Here is a 22,541-nt window from a genome sequence, read left to right on the forward strand (position 1 = left end):
CCTCCCCAGATCCCTGTCAAGCGGTAATCTATTCTCTATGTGGCCTTCTGTGACTAGCTTCTTTCACTCAGCATAATGTTTGCAAGGTCCAGCCATTGTAGCCTGAGTAAGCACTTCATCCCTTTCTATGGCAGAATAATATTCCATTGTATGGATACACCACATCTTGCTTGTCCATTTATCAGTTGATGGACATTCAGGTTGTTTCTACTTTTTAGCTGTTACGAATAACGCTGCTATCAACAAGATTACGTATGAGCAGAATTACTGGGTCCTATGGTAACTCTGTTTAACATTTTGAGAAACCCGTCAAACTGTTTTCCAAAGGGACAGTACCATTTTATCAGCAGTGCATGAGGGTCCCAATTTCTCTACATCCCTGCCAAAGCTTGTTTATCTTGTTATTTTTTAAATTATAGTAACCCTAGTGGGAGTGAAGTGGTGCCCCACTGTGCATTTCTTTAGTGACTAATGACATTCAGCATCTTTTCATGTGCTTATCGGTCATTTGTACATAAATATGTGCATACATATATACAAATATATATTTTAAAGAAATGTCTACTCAAATCCTTTGTCCATTTTTACATTAGGTTATCATTTCACTGTTCAGTTGTTTAAGAGTTCTTTATATATTCTTAAAATCAGACCTTGTCAGAGATATGGTTTAGAAATATTCTCTCCCATTTTGTGGGTTGTCTTTTCACTTTCTTGGTAGGTAAAAAAAAAAAAAAAAATGTGTTTTTTTCTTTGGTTGCTTGTGGTTTGTTTGTTTTGATGCACATTATTGAGCATCTATTAAATGACTGAGTGTGACTTTGGGTCACTTACTGATCCTTTCTGAGTCTCAATTTCCTGATCATTGTGAAAATTAAACGAAAAACCACATGTAAAGAGCTTAGGCAGGGCCTGTAGGTCCTGGCCTATAAATTAAGCTGTTTGTAAATGTTAGCTATTACTACTATCTGCAAAATGAAAGATGGTAAAGTCTGTGAAGTGCTTGCCTGTGCACACCATCACGAGACCTAGTGCTGGGTGGTGAGAGGAGTGTGTGCAGTAGGGTAATACACTTACTTTGAAAAGTTTATTACCGACAATTTTCACGTTTGAAAGCAAGGGGTCATTGGTGTGGGTGAGGTAAAATTAATAAGAAAAAGCCCAAAGCTTTTCTTTTCAGCTGCCTTTATTTTTCTGTGTGGCAGCTGCATGCATCCTGAGGAGTTGTGACTACACAAGTTTACCAAAGCAAACTCACTGTTGAGTACCATCTGACTTTGTATTGAAAATCATTATGGGAACTGGACTAGGTATTGAGAATAGAAGATAAGTAGAGGGTGCTTCACAGGTCTACTAGATGTCTATTAAGAGTTTTGAAGGCTTAATTCAAGTGGGAGAAATTAAAATAGTCCTCAAAAGGAAACCACCCTGACTTCTCTCCTGGGGTCAAAGACTTACAGTAGGCTCTACTACCTGGTATCTTAGAACACATCTCCTCCCGTGAAGTTTTTACTGAGTAGGGGTTCCTTCTGCTGGTCTCTCTCCGACCTGGGAGATGACTCTTCTGCCAGATTCCAATGACCACATACATCCTAGCTATCCTCCAAGTCCAATGCCAAGCACCATTGTCTCCTTCAAGGACCCTCCCCCTTTGTCCCCTGGCCAGGAGACTCTCATTCTCTTGCTGCCCCGTAGTTCTCCCATCGCTTCCTAGCCCCATTCTAACTGGTGGATCTGACTTAACTTCTTGTTCCTGATGATTAGCTCCTGAGGGTAAAACCTAACCAATGCCTGGCCTTTGGTAGGAGATTTGTGGGAAGGGAAAAAGCAAAGCAAAGAATAAAGGGCAGCAGCTTTAGCTATATAGGTTAGAGTTGTTGTTCTTTTCGCCTTTACTCACAAAGGCTAATATTTGTATTTTTACAAGGAATCTTACATTTTGGAAAACTCATTTTTGTATAGGTCAAATCCTACAGTATCTTCCTCTGTAGTACAGACCTACAGAATTTGAGAGCAGAAGAGATTTTGAAAATCTGGTGAATTCAGGTCTGCTGCCAAAATATTATAATTCAGAAGATGGAGAGGTTCACTCATTTCTGTTAAAAGTTTCAAAGCAATAAGATGTTCCTAGGAAAACTGAAATTGCTGAAGTGCCAAGATGTCTACCCCACACTACGATCAGGGGCCACCACATTGCAAGGTTTCCTAACTGCCTCCCCAAACCATGAGGCCAAAGGTTAGTCCAGGTCTTCGGTGTGAGGCTTCAGCAGTCAAATTTTATTTTATAAATGTGGAAACTGTTTCCATTTCAATATATTATTTTTGTTTCTTAAATATGCTGAGTCAAAGTAGAATTTATATAGAAAAGAGGAAAATTAACAAATCAGATTTATGTAAATAATCTGATCATTAAAAAGTCTTTTCTGAAGAAAATCCTGGATGCTAAAATATATGAACGAATGGTCTATTTTTAGTGCCTCTTGGAACCACCACAATAGATAACATATACAATGTCGCAGGTACTCGGCTACGCAATCCATATGGATTATCTTTTTTAATTCTCACATCCCCACAATAAACCTGTGAGGTGGGTGCTATGTTGCACCCACTTGACAGATGAGCAAGATAAGGATGCTGAAGTTCAGAGAAGTACCTGATAAAGCTTGCGTGGTTACTCAGCTGCACAGCCAGGACTTGAACTCAGATCTGTCTGTCTGATTCAAGCCTTGTGCTGTTCCTGAGACATTAATGCTCACCTCCTTAAATGTTGCAGTTGAACATAAAGATTTTCCCAGATACAATGATACTAAAAGGAGTAAAAGAGGTTATCAAAGAAAATGATATTATTTCATCTTTTTGGAGAGTAAGCATTTTATTTAGGCCAAATAGCCCTCACAGCATTCTACTTAACAAATGTGAGGGCTGTCTGGATCACTCTGGAAGGTCCCTGCACTATTTTCTCTCTGACTTTCACTGATTAATAGTAATTGGCACATCTTTACACAAAGGCTCTACCAGACAACTCATGAAAGTTAACCTAATAAGTAAGCAAGAAGTAAACAAGTAAGTGGGGTGCCACAGAAACTCAGGCATGATAAAAAGGCAGCACTGCAACGTAAACAAACCAAAATGGTGCCAGCGGAGAACGGTAGGTGATTCCAAACACAATGCCAGCTGCGTAGGAAGCTTAGTATGAATGTAAACTGCTCTTAATGCCCAAAGTATTTCATTTCATTGAGATAAGGAAGAAATAACTCCAGGTGGGAATACATGCTGCAAATGACCAATAATAGTAAAATTCCAAATAAGGGAGGGAGAGAGGGAATCGCAGGGTATAGGGAAGGTAAGGAGAGCCCAGGCGCAATCTCTAAGCTGCGCCCCATCCCTCAAATTTCAAGATGAACAGATGTTGATAGCGGCAATGAAAAGGAGAGGCCACGTGTCCATGGCACCTGTGTTCCAGCCAGTGGATGGGCTGACAGGCGGGCTTTAGGGGTGCTTGGGTTGCAGTGGCTGTGTGAGCAGCGCCCCCAGGCCAGTGAATCATCCTGGCCAACACCAAGAGCTAAGGCAGCAGAGAGGGGTGCAGAAACGTGGCTGAAACAGGCATGGGCTTTCTGGAGCAGATCAAGTCCTGCATAGTTTGGTCTTGGACATATCTCTGGACTGTGTGGTGTCATCTTCTCTGACAGTGTCACCTTGTGCGATCGACACCTCCCAGTGATGCCACTGGCACCCCCTTGGACTTGCACCCCAGTGAGCAGGTACCCCTTTTGCCCCCCTTGCTACGCCTCTGAAGGATAACCAGGAAGGCCACTTTAGTGACAGAGACTTATGCACCTGTAGTAATAGCTCACTGGCTGTCATAGCCAAGGTTAGAATTTGTAAGACGTCATTTTCTAATAGTCAAAAAGTTGCCCTAATGTGAGTTACTGATTAATAGAAAACACCGAAGATGGAGGCCTATACTATTTCTTATCCATTTGATGGTCACTGTATCACTGCACATAGAGACCAAATGGAGAACAGAATGAAAGAGAATGAAGAAAGGCAACAAGCAGAAGGAGGCCTGGGGCATTCCACTTACTTGCACTGTGCGTGGTAATACTTTATAAGGTTCTGCAGCAGATCCACACCCTTTTTGGTCTTGATTTCATTCACCTTAATGAGATACTGTGGAAATAAAAAAAGAACTAATGCTAACTAGTTGCTAATTACACACAGGGGTCTTCAGTTACAGGTTCAGGCAACAGAACACCAATTGTGAATCTGCGCAAGTTATCGTGCCGTGGATGGCCTCTGGACAATGTGAATGTCATTTAAGGAATGGTGCTTCGGCACAGCCACAAAGTGTCCAAGACAAATTGATTAGTTAGGATGTTAGCATTTTAAAAATTCTTAAGATTAGTTTACGAGACAGGCAATGTAAAACACAGCAGAACATTCTGGAATACTTGATCTGCTTCCCCCTGGTATGGTGGATCTCAAACTTATAGTTCACATGATAAAACACAGGAAAGACAGGTTGTTCTATTAGAACAGTATTCTCTTTATCATATGATATTGAAACTTTTAGAAGTTTCTTTAAAACTTCTTTAGAAAGAATTTTTGTTGCTTGGTAATCAAAGGTTAAAAATACAAATAACCCATCATTCATTTATGCAGTTAACTAAACATTACTGGCGAAGATTTTGTGCTGACATTGTTTACTTTTTGTTCACTTGTTTCATTGTGTGAAAGTGTTCACAAGCAGATAATCATATCCATTTTAATCTTTTCTGAAAGCTGCAAAAGGAACTCATTGCTCAATCCCAGCGGAACGAACTGGTCTCTAGGCCAAGGAGTGCTAGTGTTCAATGGGAACCCAGTTTGAGAACCACAGCTTCTGGTTTAAGGCAGCATGCTTTCACTGCATTTTTCCATGAATTCAAACTTTCTTAATGACTATTTATTTTGAGGTTTCATTCCAACTGGACACATGGTTAAAAAGAAAAGAAAAAAAAAAAACATGCTCTAAACTTACAGCAGTAAAACTTAATATTCATCAATGTTACTTCTCAAGCCCCTGCCCCTCACTCACTCACAAGCAACGCTGAGGTTCTCACCAAAGAATCCTGTTTTGGCTTAAAGACCCCCATAGGACCAAGGCTCAAAATATGAGACAACAGTGAAATGGCGGGTCCCAAAAGGCTTGGAGAAAAATGGAGATTAGAATCCTTAAGAAACAGTCCCCCAGAATAATCAAACACAGCCTGCCCTTAAGCATAAAAACTGCTGACGAGCAGATTATAGATACTAAAACTCCAGGGAAATGACTGAAGACTTCGTTCTTACCTCACACATTTGGAGCTGAAAGAGGCGCCTTTCCTTCTCCATCTCCTCTGCGATCTCGGCTCCTGTTATCTCCGTGCGGATCATCCCGTGCTGTTTTGCATGCTCTCTTTTTTCCTTTTCAATTTTCGTACTGTAATGAATGGAGACGTCATCATTACAGCAACAACAAAATGTACTCATGTCTTTCCCTTAACAAGAAAGAAAAAATAAACAAAAAAACAAAAACCCAAAGCAGCTGCTACAGGGTCGACTCGGACTCACTGCCACCCCACGCATGCCCAAACAGAACCGTGCTCCGTAGGGTTTTCCGCAGCTGATTTTCGGAAGAAGATGACCAGGGCTTTCTCCTGAGGCGACCCTGGGTGTACCTAACCTCCAACTTTTCGGTTAGCAGCCGAACGTGTTAATTGTTTGCACCAATCAGGGACTCACTTGAGTATTTCTTAATTACTGAAGTTAAGAGACAAGACTGCTTGGTAGCATCAGTCAGAAGTAAAAATCTAAGTTCAAAGAGAACATAATGTTTTACAGATTTTGATTAGAAAACTTCTTACTTTTTAACTTTGATCTTATACTTGGATGGATTCATACAAATTCTCTTACATTTTGGTTGGCACAAAGACAATTTGATAATTTACCTTTTCTTGGGTAAAACAGTTTACGATTTAAAAAAAAAACCCTTTGCTGTAGAGTCGATTCTGACTCATAGCTGACCATATAGGGCAGGGTAGAACTGCCCCGTAGAGTTTCCAAGGAGTGCCTGGTGGATTCGAACTTTCGGCTTTCTGGTTAGCAGCCATAGCTCTTATCTACTACGTCACCAGGGTTTATGATTAAGGGGCATTAAAAAGTTAGGGCTCTGAGACATTTCTTGATTACTGATAAATTATAAGACTTAGAATTATTTCAAGACAATTATGGTATATAATGGGTCTAGTTAAAGGCTATTCCCAATATTCCTCCAAGCTTTGGCTATTTATAAATCCCCATAGCACATTTAAATCATTCAACTACTTGGCACTGGATTGTACAAAATAAATATTGAGTAAGATCTCAAGATATAATATGGAATCCCATGTAAACGTTCTTCAGTTGGGGAAAGGGCCAGGAGACTACCAGGAAAATAAGAATCAAGGCCCACATCAAACATACAGCACCTGAGGCTGTTACTTGGCTATGATAATTGATACTCAGGTAATAATACCAATAATTACAGCCCTCATTCCAAAGATCCCTTTAACTTGAAAAGAGACTTCTCATTTCAAAAACAGCCTGTAATTTCTAGTTGTGAATGCAAAGACTAATTGATTTAGCCTTCAAGTGGTGGCAGTAGGGGGAACCAAACCCTAAAGAAAGCCAACGCCCTTGTCTACATACAAATAGACAAGGGAAATCAACCCACCAACCTAGTGGAAAATCTACTACAAACTTGGCTGGAATTCACTTTAATACCCAAATGCTGTATCTAAGGAAGTCTTTCATCGTGGCACCTTGGCAATCAAAGAGGCAAAATGGCAGGGAATTTACCAGAAAGAGAATAAACCTCAGCTTTCTCTTCACTGGTGCGGGTAGGAAGAAAAGTAAGAAGCTATGGAGGCTTGAGAAGAAGTACTGGAGGACACGTATAGCTTAATAATAAGACTGCAGGTTTAACATGGTGACTCGACCACGTGTGTTTATTTCTTCTTCCTTCCTCTAGCAATCCAAAGAAAACAAGAGTCAAGGCATAAAAAAATGTATAAAGTCCCAGAGGTGAAAAGAATTGGAGACAAGAAACGATGAGAGAATTTAACAAATATTTGGAAAAGTAGGGCTAGAGAGGGGGAGTAAGAGAAAATCTGCATCCTGAACTATGGGAATCCCTGCCCTCTTCTCATGTATAGCTTCCAGAATACCAACATGTACAATCGCTAGGCAGAGGCTGAAGGACTTAATGGTTCTAGAAAACAGACCTCTAGACACTGACATTTGGAATACTCCAGATGAAAAGGCTGTCTTGGAGTCCTAAAATCTAAAAGGAAAGCTCTCCAGTTGATAAACCCTGCTCATGCATGTGAGCTTTCAATCAGCTTTTAGGTGCTTCACTCTGAAATATAAACGGTTAGCCAAGGTAGGAGCCAGGAGGAAACAGATGCAATAAGGAGCAGAGAAAAAATTTTATAAAAAGTACTCAAATACTCAGGGAGATAAAATATTGCATCTTTGAAACAAGAAGAACAAACTACAAAAAAGGCAAGGCAAAACAAAACAAAACCCTGATTGAGAACAAGGGCTTTCAGAAATTTAAAATGTGACTGCCAAAATAAAGTTAGCTGAAGTAGTGAGGAAAAAAACACACTAAGGAAATAACCTAAAATATAAAAAAGAAAAAGAAAACAGGATGGCAAAAAGAAAATTATAAAAACAATCTACAAGTCCAATATTATACAATGAAGAGTTCTACCAAGAGAGAAACGAGAGGGAGAATATATAAACAAAAAAAGTCACAAGAGAAATTGTAAGAAAAATTTTCAGGACTAAAAATTACAATTGGGAGGTAAACACAGACATATCAAGAAATGTTATAAAGCCTGTTACAGGCATACCGCGTTTTATTGCACTTCATTCTATCGTGCTTTGCAGATACCACGTTTTTTACAAACTGAAGGTTTGTGGCAACCCTGTGTCGAGCAAGTCTATTGGTGCCATTTTTCCAAAAGCATGTGCTCACTTTGTGTCTCTATGTCACATTTTGGTAATTCTCCCCATATTTCAAACTTTTTCATTATTATTGTATCTGCTATCGTGATCTCTGATCAGTGATCTTTTATGTTAATACAGTAATTGTTTTGGGGCGCCATGAATTGTGCCCATATAAGATAGTGAACTTCATCAATAAATATTGTGTGTGTTCTGACTGCTCCACTGACCTGCTGTTCTCCCGTCTCTCTCCCTCTTCTCAGGCCTCCCTATTCCCTGAGACACGACAATATTGAAATTAGGCCAATTAATAACCCTACAATGGCCTCTAAGTGTTCAAGCGAAAGGAAGAGTAGTACTTCTCTTGCTTTAAATCTAAAGCTAGAAATGATTAAGCTTAGTGAGGAAGGCATACCGAAAGCTGGGACAGGCCAAAAGCTAGGGCCCCTTGTACCAAACAGCCAAGCTATGAACGCAAAGGAAAAGTTCTTGAAACAAATTAAAAGTGCTACTCCAGTGAACACACAAATGATAAGAAAGCAAAACAGCCTTATTGCTGATAGGGAGAAAGTTTTAGTGGTCTGGATAGAAGATCAAACCAGCCACAACACTCCCTTAAACCAAAGCGTAATCCAGAGCAAGGCCCTAAATGTCTTCAATTCTCCAAAGGTTGAGAGAGGCGAGGAAGCTGCGGAAGAAAAGTCGGAAGCTGGCAGAGATTGGTTCATGAGGCTTAAGGAAAGGAGCCGTCTCCATGACACCAAAGAGCAGGGTGAGGCAACAAGTGCTGATGCGGGAGCTGCAGCAAGTCACCCAGAAGCCCCAGCTGACTGGTGAAGGCAGCCGCACTGAACGGCAGGTTTTCAAGGTAGAAGAAAGTTTTACATTAGAACGAGACGTCATCTAGGACTTTCACAGCTAGAGAGGAGAAGTCAATACCTGGCTTCAAAGCTTCAAAGGACAGGCTGGCTGTCTTGTCAGGGGCTAACGCAGGGACTTTCAGTTGAAGCCACTGCTCATTTACCATTCCGAAAATCCTACGGCCCTTAAGAATTGTGCTAAATCTACTCCGTCTGTGCTGTATAAATGGACAACAAAGCCTGGGTCACAGCACATCTGTTTACAACATGGTTTACTGGGCATTTTAAGCCCACTGTTGAGACCTACTGCTCAGAAAAAAAGATTTCTTTCAAAATATGACTGCCCATTTGACAGTGCACCTGGTCCCCCAAGAGCTCTGATGGAGACAACCAAGGAGGTTAATGTTGTTTTCATGCCTGCCAACACAACATCCATTCTGCAACCCATGGATCAAGGAGGCATTTTGACTTTCAAGTCTTACTATTTAAGAAATACATTTCATAAGGCGATAGCTGCCACAGACAGTGATTCCTCTCATGGAACTGGGCAAAGTAAATGGAAAACTTCTGGAAAGGATTCACCATTCTAGATGCCACTAAGGACACTAGTGATTCATGAGAGGAGGTAAAAAAATCAACATTAACAGGAGTTTGGAAGAAGTCGATGACAACCTCATGGATGACTTTGAGGGGTTCAAGACATCAGTGGAAGAAGTAACTGCAGATGTGGTGGAAATAACAAGAGAATTAGAATTAGAAGTGAAGCCACAATCTCATGATAAAACTTTAATGGATGAGGAGCTGCTTCTAATAGATGTGCCAAAAAAGTGGTTTCTTGAGATGGAATCTACTCGTTGGGAAGATGCTGTGAACACCGCTGAAATGACAACCAAGGATTCAGAATATTACATAAACTTAGTTGATAAAGCAGCTGCAAGGTTTTAGAGGATACACTCCAATTTTGAAAGAAGTTCTACTGTGGGTAAAATGCTATCAAATAGCACTGCGTGCTTTAGAGATATCTTTCATGAAAGGAAGAGTCAATCAATGCAGCAAACTTCACTGTTGTCTTATTTTAAGAAATTGCCAGAGCCACCCCAACCTTCAGCAACCACCACCCTGATCAGTCAGCAGCCATCAACATCAAGGCAAGACCCTCCACCAGCAAAAAGATTAAAGACTTGCTGAAGGCTCAGATGATGGTTAGTATATTTTAATAATAAATTATTTTTTAATTAAGGTATGTACACTTTTTTTTTTTAGACATAATGCCACCGCACACTTAATAGACTACAGTATGGCATAAATATAATTTTTATATGCACTGGGAAACCAAAAAATTCCTGTGACTAGCTTTATTTCATGGAGTCCTGGTGGCGTAGTGGTTAAGAGCTCGGCTGCAAACCAAAAGGTCAGCAGTGCAACTCTACGAGCTGCTCCTTGGAAAACCTACGGGCCAGTTCTACTCTGTCCTATAGGGTTGCTATGAGTCAGAACCGCCTCAATGGCACCCAACGAGAACAACAAGCTTTACTGCAATATTTGCTTTCTTGCGGTGGTCTGGAGCCGAACCGGCAATATCTCCAAGGTATGCCTGTATATAAAGAAACTAAACATTTTCTTATTGAGACTAAGAAACAAAAACCAACCAATCAACTGGCCAACCAACCAAACAAAAAGCCACATTTAAAGAAACAGTAATCAGAAAGGAGTCAGATTTTCCATCAGACTGAAAGTTAGAAATTATGGAGCAACATTTTGAGAGAAAATGATTATAAAACCCAAGATTTTATATTTAGCCAAATTCTCCTTTTGTGTGGTGGCAGAATGAAGATATTTTGGACATGCTGAGATCTGGGAATTTTGCTTCCTTTACAGCTGTCCCCTGGAAGCTACTGAAGGAAATGTTGCAGCAGAAGATCGGATTAAACCAGGGAAGAAGGAGTAGAAGGTCTAACACAAAAAGGGAAAACGCAGTCCCAGGACGAGGCTGTACCGCTGACATAAAAAGTTCTGGAAAGATGTTCCCAGAAGGGAAAAACGAAACTGACAGCTAATGTAACGGCAGTAAAACCACAACCATTGTACCGACATGTCTGTTTCCTAAACAAATATCACTGACAGGTGTTTGACATCCGGTGGAGACAAAATTCACAAAAGTGTCGCATAAAATTAAGTAAGTGAAGAAACACGGCCATTATTCAGTTAAGAAAAAGCAAAAAATTATACTGAAAGAATGAAAACTCAATCACAATACAGCATTCAGATTGGCACTGAATATTTTACACGCTCATAAAAATGTAAACACTGACCACTCTGTCAACCGAACACTGTTGGATTAACCACACTGAACAAAAGGGGCCAAGAAAACGACGGGGTGGTTGTGCAAGAGCTAAATCCTCATGGGGACACCATTAAAAAACAAACAAAACAAAAACACTTACAACTTTGTCTCATAATCTTTCCACGCTTTGTCAAATGGCTTCTTGAGATCCTTAGAAAAGAAAAAGAAATTGAAATTGTATTTATTTACTTTTTTTTAAGGTTATTGAATAATTTTGAAATAACATCTTAACCAACATGTTTTCACGCACATTCCGCCATTTATCACACATGATAAAGCTGTGAGAGGTAGGAAGGGGGGCATTCCTGATCCAACTAGCGAAGCAGGCCCCAGAGGTTCGGAGAGAGTCAGTCCACAGTTATGAGGTCACCAGTAGTGGAGCCCAGACTCAGATTCAGGCTCCTTTCCCCCATCTGCTAGCCTCCCACCAATCTTTCTGCAAGCAACTAATCTTGTTCCTCTGTCAATAACATTATGTGAAGTGGCACATCTTTGGAACGACCATCTTCCAAGAACATTTTTTTATGCTAAGAATGTTCAGAGTGCTTTTTAAATACAAGCATTACTATGATCTTAAAAGGAAAAAAAAAAATCAATTCTTTCAAGATAAAGTGAAATCGAATTTTTGAACACTTACTCCTTTGACTCCCTTTAAGTCTCCTTTTAACAAAGAATCCAAGGTGAAGATCACATTGTGGCTCAGACCCTGGAGCTGAAAATCAAAGCAAGACAAGACCGGAGACAGTTAAAACAGAAAGTGCATAAAGAACAATGAAACCAGCTAATGTTAACTGCTGTGATCCATATAGACAGAAGAACTGATGTGTTCAAACTGCGTTGTTGGTGAAGAATAGTGAATATACCACAGACTGCAAAAGAACAAACAAATCAGTCTTAGAAGAAATACAACCAGAATGCTCCTTAGAAGTGAGGATGGTAAGACTTCGGTTCTTTTACTTTGGACACATCATTGAGAAAGATCAATCAGCAGAAAAGGACAGGATGGTGGTGAAGGGTCAGCAAAAATGAGGGAAATCCTCCATGAGGTGGACGGGCAGAACAGCCACAACAGTGGACTCAAACATACACATGGTAACGGCAAAGGACTGGGGAATGTTCTGTTCTGCTATATACAAGGTCACCAAGAGCTGGAGCCAACTCGGTTGCGACTAGCAACGACAATGTTGACTGAGCATTTACCACATCCCATGCGATGTTTAGGGCTTTACACACATCATCTCATTTAACCTGGCCTGGGTCTCCTTGATTTTGGTACAAAAAGAGTCTACAAAGAAGGAGGTGCCATCCAGCTGGAGAGAAGAGTCACAGGGAAGCCAAAGGAGAATGGAGAAGTGTGAATGCTGGGGAGAGAGAGAGAAGGCAAAACGAGGACTGAGAGAGTATGATGTAGTTTGCCTTCAAGGAGATCCCCAATGATTTGGGGAAAGCAGTCTTAGCAATGCGGAACCACATGGCAAGGACCGGCAGGCAGAACCAGATTACAGATGGAGAGGTTCAGGGTTCCCTCACTCAAGGAATAATTTCTTCACACGTAGATATATTCATTTGTCAGTCCATCCATCCCACCAACCATCCTTCCATCAACTGTTCACCCAGTACCTATGCTGTGCCATGTTCAATGCTAGAGACTGGGCAGGCAAAGATGAATAAAACACTGCTCCTGTTTTGTTTTTTTTTTTTTTCCTGCCTTGGGAGAGCTCCCTCTGTAGGGAGAGAGGCAGCCAGGACTCAGCCAGCTCTACCCATGCTATGATGTTACGTGTTCTGTAGAGGCAGAGGGGGACAGAGGTGCGAGAAGGACCAACGCTGACACTTGTGGGCCTTGTGTGTGACCCTCTTCACCACATTCATAAAGTGGGGATATTATAAGCAATCATGAATGACTGCTGTAAAGATGGTATGAGTCAATGTATGTGAAAAGCTCTAGTTTACTCCTGACACCCAGTATGTGCTTGAATAAATGTTTATTTTTACTATCTAGGGGATGTTAAGTATGAATACGGTTTTGAGAGGGTGCAGAGAGGGACACGACACAGGAAGACCTTTCCTTTTTGGCTCTTACCTTCTCCCTAGCCCCTTCCTGTTGGTCCCATCCTGGGGTTGCTCACAAGTCATCCTACCTCTTTACCACCAATTTTACACACAAGGAAAGTTTCCCAGTGCAGGCCACCAGAGGGCCTTGGTCAGTAACGACCAATTCTGTCTTTCTTATTTCAAAAAGAAAGAGATTCCTACCAAGACAGCTTTGTCATTGTGGTTTTAACACCACCCATACGGAGAACCAGCCTGGCTGGGAGGTCCGTGGCACTGAGGGTCACAGATGGAGAGTCTACATTCTGCCAGGGTCTAGGATCTTTGGGTGGGGGTGGGGGAATCTTAGATATTATAATGGTTTATGGCCCTCCAAGGGGCCACAGTATATAAATTAATAACTGTGGTATTACAGTTTCATTGGGAGGAGGTGATTACAAGAAAAATATAGTTTAAAAAAAAAAAACAAAACAAGATTCCACACAGGGGATAGGGAGGTGTGTGAGTAATAATGGGAAAAGTTTGAAAAACACTCATCTAGGGAGTGAGAAGTCTCTGGGGAGTACAAATGGTTAACACGCACAGCTGCTAACTGAAAAGGCTGAGGTTCAATCTACCCAGAGGTGCCTTGGAAGAAAGCCCTGGTGATCTAGGCCGAAAATATCAGCCATTGAAGGCCCTATGGAGCATGGTTCTACTCTGACACACGAGGGGTCGTCATGAGTTGGAACTGACTAGAAGGCAACTGGTCCTGGTAGGGTATGAGAGGGGAGAGAAAAAAGATTAATCTCTGCCCTACACAAATGGCTGGAAAAATATTTTGCTTCAAGTCCTCAATAATTTAATTCCCTGGATTCAAATCTCCCAAGAGTCTCCTATTCTGTGGGTCTTAGGAAGTCCGTGTGGATCCTGGGTAAAAGTGAGGTAGGGGCCCAAGCCCACATGCACTACTCAGGCCACTACTTACCCTTCCTCTGTCCATGGAGATCCCGGCCTTGTTTCTCCTCAAAGCTCTTACCATCCCTGACCACTTATATACATATTGTTAAAAACTGTGGTGAAGATATATATACCAAAACACTCGCCAACACAAGTTTCACTTTTACAATTCGATGACACTGATTACATTTTTCAAGCTGTGCCATTATCGCTATCTTTTTCCAAAACTTTACACCATTAACATAAACTCAATATACATGTGTTTATTTCCACACTTGTTTGCTGTCTCCCCAGTTTGAATATAAGCGCCTTGAGTGGGGTCTGTATGTTCACTGCTACATCCCCAGAACTTAAGAGTAGGTATACAATAAATATTTGGAGAATGAATGAAATACAGAATCATGTGTGCAAGGTTCCACTCCACAGGGCTGTTTATACTGATGGCAAGTTCAGTGCACAAGTCAAAGATGAGTCCAAAGGACTAATGGACCACATCTACCACAGCCTCCACCAGACTGGGCCCAGTACAACTAGGTGGTGCCTATTAGCTCAGTAATGAAGTCATTCCTCAGGTTCACCCTTCAGCCAAAGATTGGACAGGTTCATAAAGCAAAATCAGAGTAAAGGGGCACACCAGCCCTGGGGCAAGGACTAGCAGGCAGGAAGGGACAGGAAAGCTGGTAATAGGGAACCTAAGTTTGAGAAGGGAGAGTGTTAACATATCGCGGGGTGGTTAACCAATGTCATAAGACAATGTGTACTATTAACGAGAAACTGGTTTTTCTGTAAAATTTCATCTAAAGTACAACAAAAATAAAAATAATTCAGTGCCCAGCAACGGGGGAGTGGTTAAATAAAACATGGCACCTCCAAACAATCACCATAAAAATGAGAAAGCCCTTTATATGCCCAAATTTGGAGATATTCCCATGATATACTGTTAATGTGATAAAAGCAAGGTGTCCAAAACAGTCTTTACGGTGTCTAAGGATTTGTATACAAGGATGAAAAACACATGTCCATGCTTAAATTAAGGAGCCCTGGTGGCAAAACAATTAAAACAGTCAGCTGCTCGCCAACAGGTCAGCAGTTTAAACCCACCAGTGGCTCCACAGGAGAAAAGATCTGGCTATCTGCTTCCATAAAGATTTCTGCCTAGAAAACCTTACAGATTTCTACTCTGCCCCATAGGGTCGCTATGAGTTGGGATCGACTCAAAAGCACACAACAACAGTATGCTTAAATTATTTCTGAAAGAAGACACAGCTAACTGCTGATACTGGTTCCCTGCAAGGAGGAAAACTGGGTGGCGAGGGGGCAAGGTTGGGAGGAGGCTTTTTACTGTGCACTTTTTTGCATTCTTCAGATTTCTGTAAGTAAAATTTTGGAAAAACTGAAAATATGAAAATACAGTGATTATGAACCTTTTAAAACTTTAGTCCTAAATTATGTTTTTCATCAATGCCTCAAATCCTTTTGGGAAATGAAAGAGAAAAAAATAATGTTATTGCCACCTTGACCTAAAGGCTTTATTATAAAATAACAAAAACAAGAGAATTATGAAACTGTGGTTAGTACTGAACTTGAAGATTATTCAGAAGGAAAAGTCCCTCAAAATCCATGTACTGACTACATAACTCACACACCCTGAACTTTCAATATCATCATTGTGGTTAGGCCTCAGGAGTGGGGTGGGGAATGGACTACAGATGCACTGATAGAAAACCCCAAGAATGAAGAATTTCTTTGTGGTTATCCACACACACGCTCTTGGGGGCTGATAAGAAACCAAGAAAGCAAAACATTGAATATTATGAATTCAGAATCTTTCCAGCCACTAGCCCATGAAAGGGCTACAGGAAAAAAAGTTAAAATTTACAAATGCTTCCCAATTTACCTGAGGAAAAGTAGGTTAATTTGAAAAACTGCAAAAGAGACTGTTTTAAGTGAAAACTGAGTGGTAACTACCTGAGTGTTGTTATCAAGATACCCAGAGTGGTCAAGAAAAGCAGACAAATCTCAAGAGAAAACATTTAGGAGATATTCACTGAGGGGAAAACAAAGGTTCTTTCCTTGGACATCTCAGGTGAAGAAAACCCTACTTTCTCAGATATTTAGAGCACTGCTGGAGTATTGCTCTACAATGCGGATGGGTAAACTCTTTACACGATCCAAGTCTACAGGAAGTTGAAAAGCATGTCTTGAAAAGTATACCTACTTTATCAAGCAATCAACACATTAAAATGCTCTCCAAACAGATTCCTGCTGAAGTTTCCTTCCTCATAGAAGGGAATATTCCCCGTGCCAGTATGTACATCAAACCCAACCAGAAATTTGGAACGAATCAGAGAGGGGAAGGTTGAAGTTTATCCATTCTCTATGCAAAAGGAGGAAACCCTGGTGGAGCAGTGGTTAAGAGCTATGTCTGCTAACCAAAAAAGGTTGGCAGTTTGAATCCACCAGGTGATCCTTGGAAGTCTATGGGGTAGTTCTACCCTGTCCTACAGGGTCACCATGAGTCGGAATCAACTCAATGGCATAAGGTTTGGTTTCTTTTTATGCAAAAGGAACTCATTTAAACAAAACAATTAATATTGGCTTTGATAAAAATAACCCTCTATTTCTTACAATTTCTTAGGCACTGCCAGGAATTATAAAAATAGCTCCCATAATTCCAGCCACTGGAGATGACTTTGTGAATAGTTTTTCCTCTACGCATACAAGCACACACATCTTCTGCCCTTTTTTTTTTCCTCTCACTACTTTATAGCTTTACCACAAAGGGAAATTATTTTATTTGTTTACCTATTTATCACCTGTTTTTCATCCCTAGAAGGTATGCTTTTTAAGGGGAAGGACCTTCCCTCCTCTGTTCACTAAGGAACCCAAGGCAGCTGCCAAGAAGCAGTCCATCCACACTGTACTAGAATTTCTGGCTTGTCTGCCTGTTACCCAGCTAGACTCCAAGCCCCTGATGGCAGAGACCTGTCTCTGCCGCCCCTAGGTGCCTGTAAGGTGAGTCCCCTAAGGGCTGAACGAATGCCCCACCAGCGTGCCACCCTGCTGGAGCAGGGAATAGAAGGGCAGTGGGGTCAGCAGTGCGTTTTCTTCACCGAGAGAGGAGGGCAGCACAGCTATGCCAATGGTACTTCCAAGACACCTACATGTGCATCGGCTGTTAATTAACAAGGACATAATTTGTTTGCTTTGTCATGCTGTATGAATTCTGACACTCTCTCTCCTTTCCCTCTGCAGACAGAAACCATCTCTCTCTGAAACTAAGGCTGGTGCAAATAATGCAAATGTGCTGACTTGCTCAACACGTTGGAAAACCCAATTAGAATAACGAGCCAGGTCCCACAGTTAAGTCCACGTCCACGGTTCCCTGGTAGAAATTAGGTGTTCTGGCTAGTGTGTTAACTCCTTCATGCCCTAGAGAGTTACTGCCTTGAAACGACTATTTAAAACTGGTGCCTTGTCATTAGGCCATTAGCCAGGCTAACGATACAGAGAAGGCATGTGGCCACTCATCACTCCTGCCTGGATGACTTTGGGCAGAAGTTTAACCTTGCTGACTCATTTTTCTTATTATAAAACAGGGCTTCGAACTGATTTGTTCAGATTCGAACCCCTGCTCAAAATTTGCACCCCGGATATACTGAATCAGAACTACAGATGAACAAGATCTCCGGGTGATTCTTACGTACATGTCTATAAGATCTGTAAGAATCACCTGGGGAATCTTGTTAAAATGTAGATTCTTTTTAATAATGTAGATCCTGAGTCAATATATCTGGGTGGAAATGGAAATTCTCAGCAGGGGTTGGAACCACAAGTAATAGATTAAAAGCCCTGTTTTAAAATGGGCGAATCAACACCCTCCTCAACCATGGCCACCTTGCTGTGAGTGACCAACGGAGGATGCACATTCGTCAGGCTCCCACTTCCTATTAGGCCACAGGGCTGGCTGCTTTCACACGCACTATTTCATTTGGTGCTCTTGATAACCCTGCAAGGTATTATTAAGTAACATTCTCAAAGACACACACAGCTAGTTAAGTGGAGGGGTCAAACCACAAACCAGGTCTAACTCCAACCCAAAATCAATAAACTGTCTGCAGCATTACCTGTTTACAGCTGTCAGAATGTCTTGAAAACTGTAACATACTCTCTGCCTGCAATGAGCAATTACTATCAGCCACTACTGACCTATTAAACCACACTTTGTCTTACTTGGTTGCATATGCATTAAGGGGAAACAAAGAAAACTTGCTCACGGGTTGAGGGTGCTTACAAATCCAAGACAGCTGAATGTTAGTTAAACGTTCCCAACCCCCTGCTCAGGGATGTGGAATAGTTTACCCTTCACAGCTGCCCAAATGCCCAGTACTCAGGGGGTCCAACGCAACACGGTAAACCGCAGCATGGTAAACCAAAACCAAACCGGTTGCCGTCAAGTGGATTCCGACTCATAGTGACCCTAGAGGACAGAGTAGAATGCACCCCCGTAGGGTTTCCAAGGAGCAGCTAGTGGATTTGAACTGCCAATCTTTTTTGGTAGCAGCCACCAGCTGAACTCTTAACCACTGCGCCACCAAGCAGGTGACATCTACTTAGATGAGTGTGTGTTTGGGCAAGTCACTTTCTTCTCACCTGTAAAGTGGGAATGGTAAGGCCAACTTCACAGACAACATTAACTGAGATATAGTCAGTAGGTGAAATGTATACAAAATGTCAGGCACCACAAAGACTCTTAATGAAATGTAGCTAGGGTTTATTTATTCTTTTTAATAGGATTCTTTATACTTGAAAAGCTCAGCACCAGTGGTGGGGGAAAGAACTATGACGACAGCATTTCAGGACCTGAAATAGATATTTTGAGGTGGGGGGAGGCTCTTAAAGGCCCTTCACATCCCAGCACATTCTCTCCATTTGTAAGTCTCAAAGTTCTTGTCAGTTTTTTGTATTTCATTCTGCAAGGCAGTGTCTGTAACTGTTAGATAATGGACCCGTTAGCCTGCGTTCTAGGCAGAGCAGCCTGAGTTTGACTGACTGTTACAGTGATGGAGGGCGCTAAGTTCTTAACATGTTACCTAAAGTTACTGCACACAACAACTCTGCAGAAGTCTTTGTCTCCATCATTAATGAGGACACATGATCAGAGAGGTTAAGTAACTTGTCCAAGGTCAAACAGTGAGTAAAGCTGACGGTCAGGTACTTAATTAAGGTTTTCACATTCTGATTCCATAGGCCATTCTCATTTCCTGTGTCATGCTTAGTGATTTTTTTTAAATAATATTTTATTGTATTTCTGATTCAATTATACACAGTATAACAGGCTCCCACTGAACAAAATTTATACACATATTGTTCAGTGACACTGATTACATTCTTCACATTGTATCAACATTACAGGGCTTCCTTGGGTTTTGAACCCCTGCTGAGAATCTGTATTTCCACCCCAGATATACTGAATCCGAATCTACATTTTAATAAGATCCCCAGGTGATTCCTATGTATAATAAATTTTGAGAACACTGCTCTATTAGTGGTTCTCAGAATTTGCCCCTAACCAGCAACATTAGCACCATTTGCCAACTTGTTAGAAATGCTAATTCTCAGCAGGAGTTAGAACCGACATAAACCGACCCAGCGACTTGTTCTCAATCATTTCTGTCCTAGATGTTCTCTTCCCATTAACCTAGTCTCACTGGCCCTCAACCTTCTCGGCTACGCTTTAAACTAACTGTTGATCATTCTGTCACATATAGATGATTTTTTAAAAGAAAAAACAGCATAGTACCCCAGGGTAATATTCTTTATAAGCTGACCTGCTGTTTATCTAAAAGGTGACTTCAGAGGGTAGTTTTGGTTCAAGATACAAAGAGTATCTCAGGACAATAGTCTTGGGGATTCCTCCTGTCTCAATGGGTCCAGTGAGTCTGGATCTGTTAAGAATCTGAAGTTCTGTTTCACGTTTTTCTCCCTTTCAATCACGAGATGCAGCTATTGTGGCCCTGAGTAGAAAATTCAGTGGTGATTAGAATGATCTTTTAAAGTGATGATCAGATCATATCACTCTGCTGCTCAAAATCCATCAATGGCTTCCCACCGAACTTGATTCCAATCCACCCTTCCAGTCTAGGTCTGGCCAGCCAACCAGTCTCAAGGCCCTCCACCATTCCCGCTACACTTCCCTCACGCCAGCCTTCTTTCAGCCTTGGGAACCACGGAGCTCTCTCCTTCACATGTGCTCTTCCATCAGCTAGCTGGAACACTCTTCCTCTGGCTATCTTCAGAGAGTCTTCCAGTCTCAAATCACTTCCTCAGTGTGGCCTTGACCATTCTAAATACATCTCTTCTCCCTAGCTCCTGTTAGTCTCAATCAGTGGCAGAATATGCTCGCTTTCACAATGATTTTACAATCACTTCTTATTTCTTTATCATCTAGAGCAAACCTCCTTCAAGGTAGGGCTATGACTGTTTTGCCTACCACTGTCCCACATCATCAGAGTCCTGGTGGCATAGTGGTTAAGAACTATTGCTGCTAACCAAAAGGCTGGCAGTTTGAATCTATTAGCTGCTCCTTGAAAACTCTATGGGGCAGTTCTACTCTGCAGTACAGGGTTGCTATGAGTCAGAATCGTCTCAAAAGCAAAGGGTTTGGTTTTGGTGCCACATCACGCCCCTAGCACAATGCAGACATGCTATAGATACCCTGTAAAATGTTCACTGAGTAAATGGATGCACAAACCAATGCTTCTCCAAATCAGAAGAACTGTTTTCTGAGACCCAGAACTGCTCCAGAGTCTCAACCAGTTTTGGTCTTCCTGGAGTGCTCAGCATCAGAATAGGATGGGCAAGGGTAAGATTCAGGAGAGGGAAAGAAGGGTTAGACCTGCTCCCAAGATATGGCTGGGGTGACAGACCAAGGTTAAGGTCTGTTCAATAGCCACCAGGCTTTGTCTGATGACTGGGGAAGGACAGAGGTAGGAGACCTGTTCTAGACTTGAAAATGCCTTTGGCTGGCTGTGTAAGTTTGACCAGGACACTTCTCGTCTCAACCACCAAAAAAATGAGAGATCTCTAACCAGCTGCCATGAGTCGACTCTGACTGATGGGGACCCCACGTTATTTCAGAGTAGAACTGCTCCACAAATTGTCATGGCTGTGACCCTTCAAAAGCAGACTGCCAGGCCTTTCTTCCTGAGGCACCTCGGGGTGGTTCAAACTGCCAACACCCAGGAATTCCTCTAAGGTCTCTAAAAATACCTTCCAGTTATATTCTCAGAGCTTAAAATAAGGAACTGAGATACAGTTAAACACAGCTGAAAAAAGTCCAGACCAACTGGTTAAGCAGCTACGGGGAGATGCTCAAACTGCTTCAAGAGCAGAAGGGCAGCCCTGGCCCTCCAGCCAACAAAGTATCACATAAAAACAGCAACTAAACAATTCTATAGCAAAACTGGAAGTTAGAAGCGTCAATTCATAACTCCCATCACAATCCTAAGTTTTCTGGTATAGTCCATAATGTCCACTATAAAACAAAGGGCCTGTAAACGCAACCTCTTGAAAAAGTCTGACATGTCTCAAGAAAGTGAGCGTCTTATATTGACCTGAGCAGGGAAGTGACTATGACTACCAGGGCCTCGCACTACAGGCAGCTTTTCCCGTTTCCTCATGACTCTTACGCAGCAGCGAAGGAAGGGGATGTGACAGTATTATGAATGGTTTTCAGGCAGTATCTAGATAATATACAATCGTGGGCATGTTCAGAGATTTCATGCTCCCTATTATTATTTTAAAAAATGAGTGAAATGGAAACTGGGAATGTTCCAAATAGGTCACCAGGTAAGTAGATTACGGTGCAACCCTAAGAGGGCATCCGATACAACTGTTAAAACCGAAGGTTAGGGGCCAAACAAAAAACCAGAACACAAATCCATTGCTGTTGAGTTGATTCTGACTCACAGCGACACTGCAGGGCAGACAGCTGCCCCAGAGGGCTTCCACGGCTGCAATCTTTGCAGACGCAGACTGCCACATCTTTCTTCCGCAGAATGGCTGGTGGGTTTGAGCCGCCGACCTTTCGGTTAGCAGCCGAGCACTTTATCCATTGTGCCTACATCCCCTCCTTAGGGTCTGCCACTGGGGATGGAAAATAGGCCCCAGGCTCCCTGCCCTACTTCAACCAGGGCAGCTCTGTATCAGTGGGCTGCAAGCTTCCACCGAACAAAAAGATTCTCAGGCTACAAAAACTGTGGAAAATATTCTCTTAGGATATTTTGCAAAAAAAAAAATTAAGATACATAGCTAAGTGAAAAACCAGTTATATA

The 22,541-nt window shown here is 41.7% G+C and overlaps 1 protein-coding gene across 8 annotated transcripts in view; it reads right to left on the reverse strand.

Moving 5' to 3' along the window:
- The window catches only part of ASAP1 (ArfGAP with SH3 domain, ankyrin repeat and PH domain 1), a 360,432-nt gene that overhangs the window by 94,986 nt on the left and 242,905 nt on the right, over window positions 1–22,541 (reverse strand). For all 8 annotated transcript variants that reach the window (XM_064268087.1, XM_064268086.1, XM_064268091.1 and 5 more), the window contains 4 exons: window positions 11,852–11,926; window positions 11,315–11,364; window positions 5,332–5,461; window positions 4,085–4,170 (listed from right to left, as the gene is read on the reverse strand). In XM_064268087.1, the coding sequence (XP_064124157.1) occupies window positions 4,085–4,170; window positions 5,332–5,461; window positions 11,315–11,364; window positions 11,852–11,926 (341 nt within the window). The remainder of the gene's footprint in view (window positions 1–4,084; window positions 4,171–5,331; window positions 5,462–11,314; window positions 11,365–11,851; window positions 11,927–22,541) is intronic.

Source organism: Loxodonta africana, chromosome 14 (assembly GCF_030014295.1).
Source record: "Loxodonta africana isolate mLoxAfr1 chromosome 14, mLoxAfr1.hap2, whole genome shotgun sequence".
Taxonomy (NCBI): domain Eukaryota; kingdom Metazoa; phylum Chordata; class Mammalia; order Proboscidea; family Elephantidae; genus Loxodonta; species Loxodonta africana.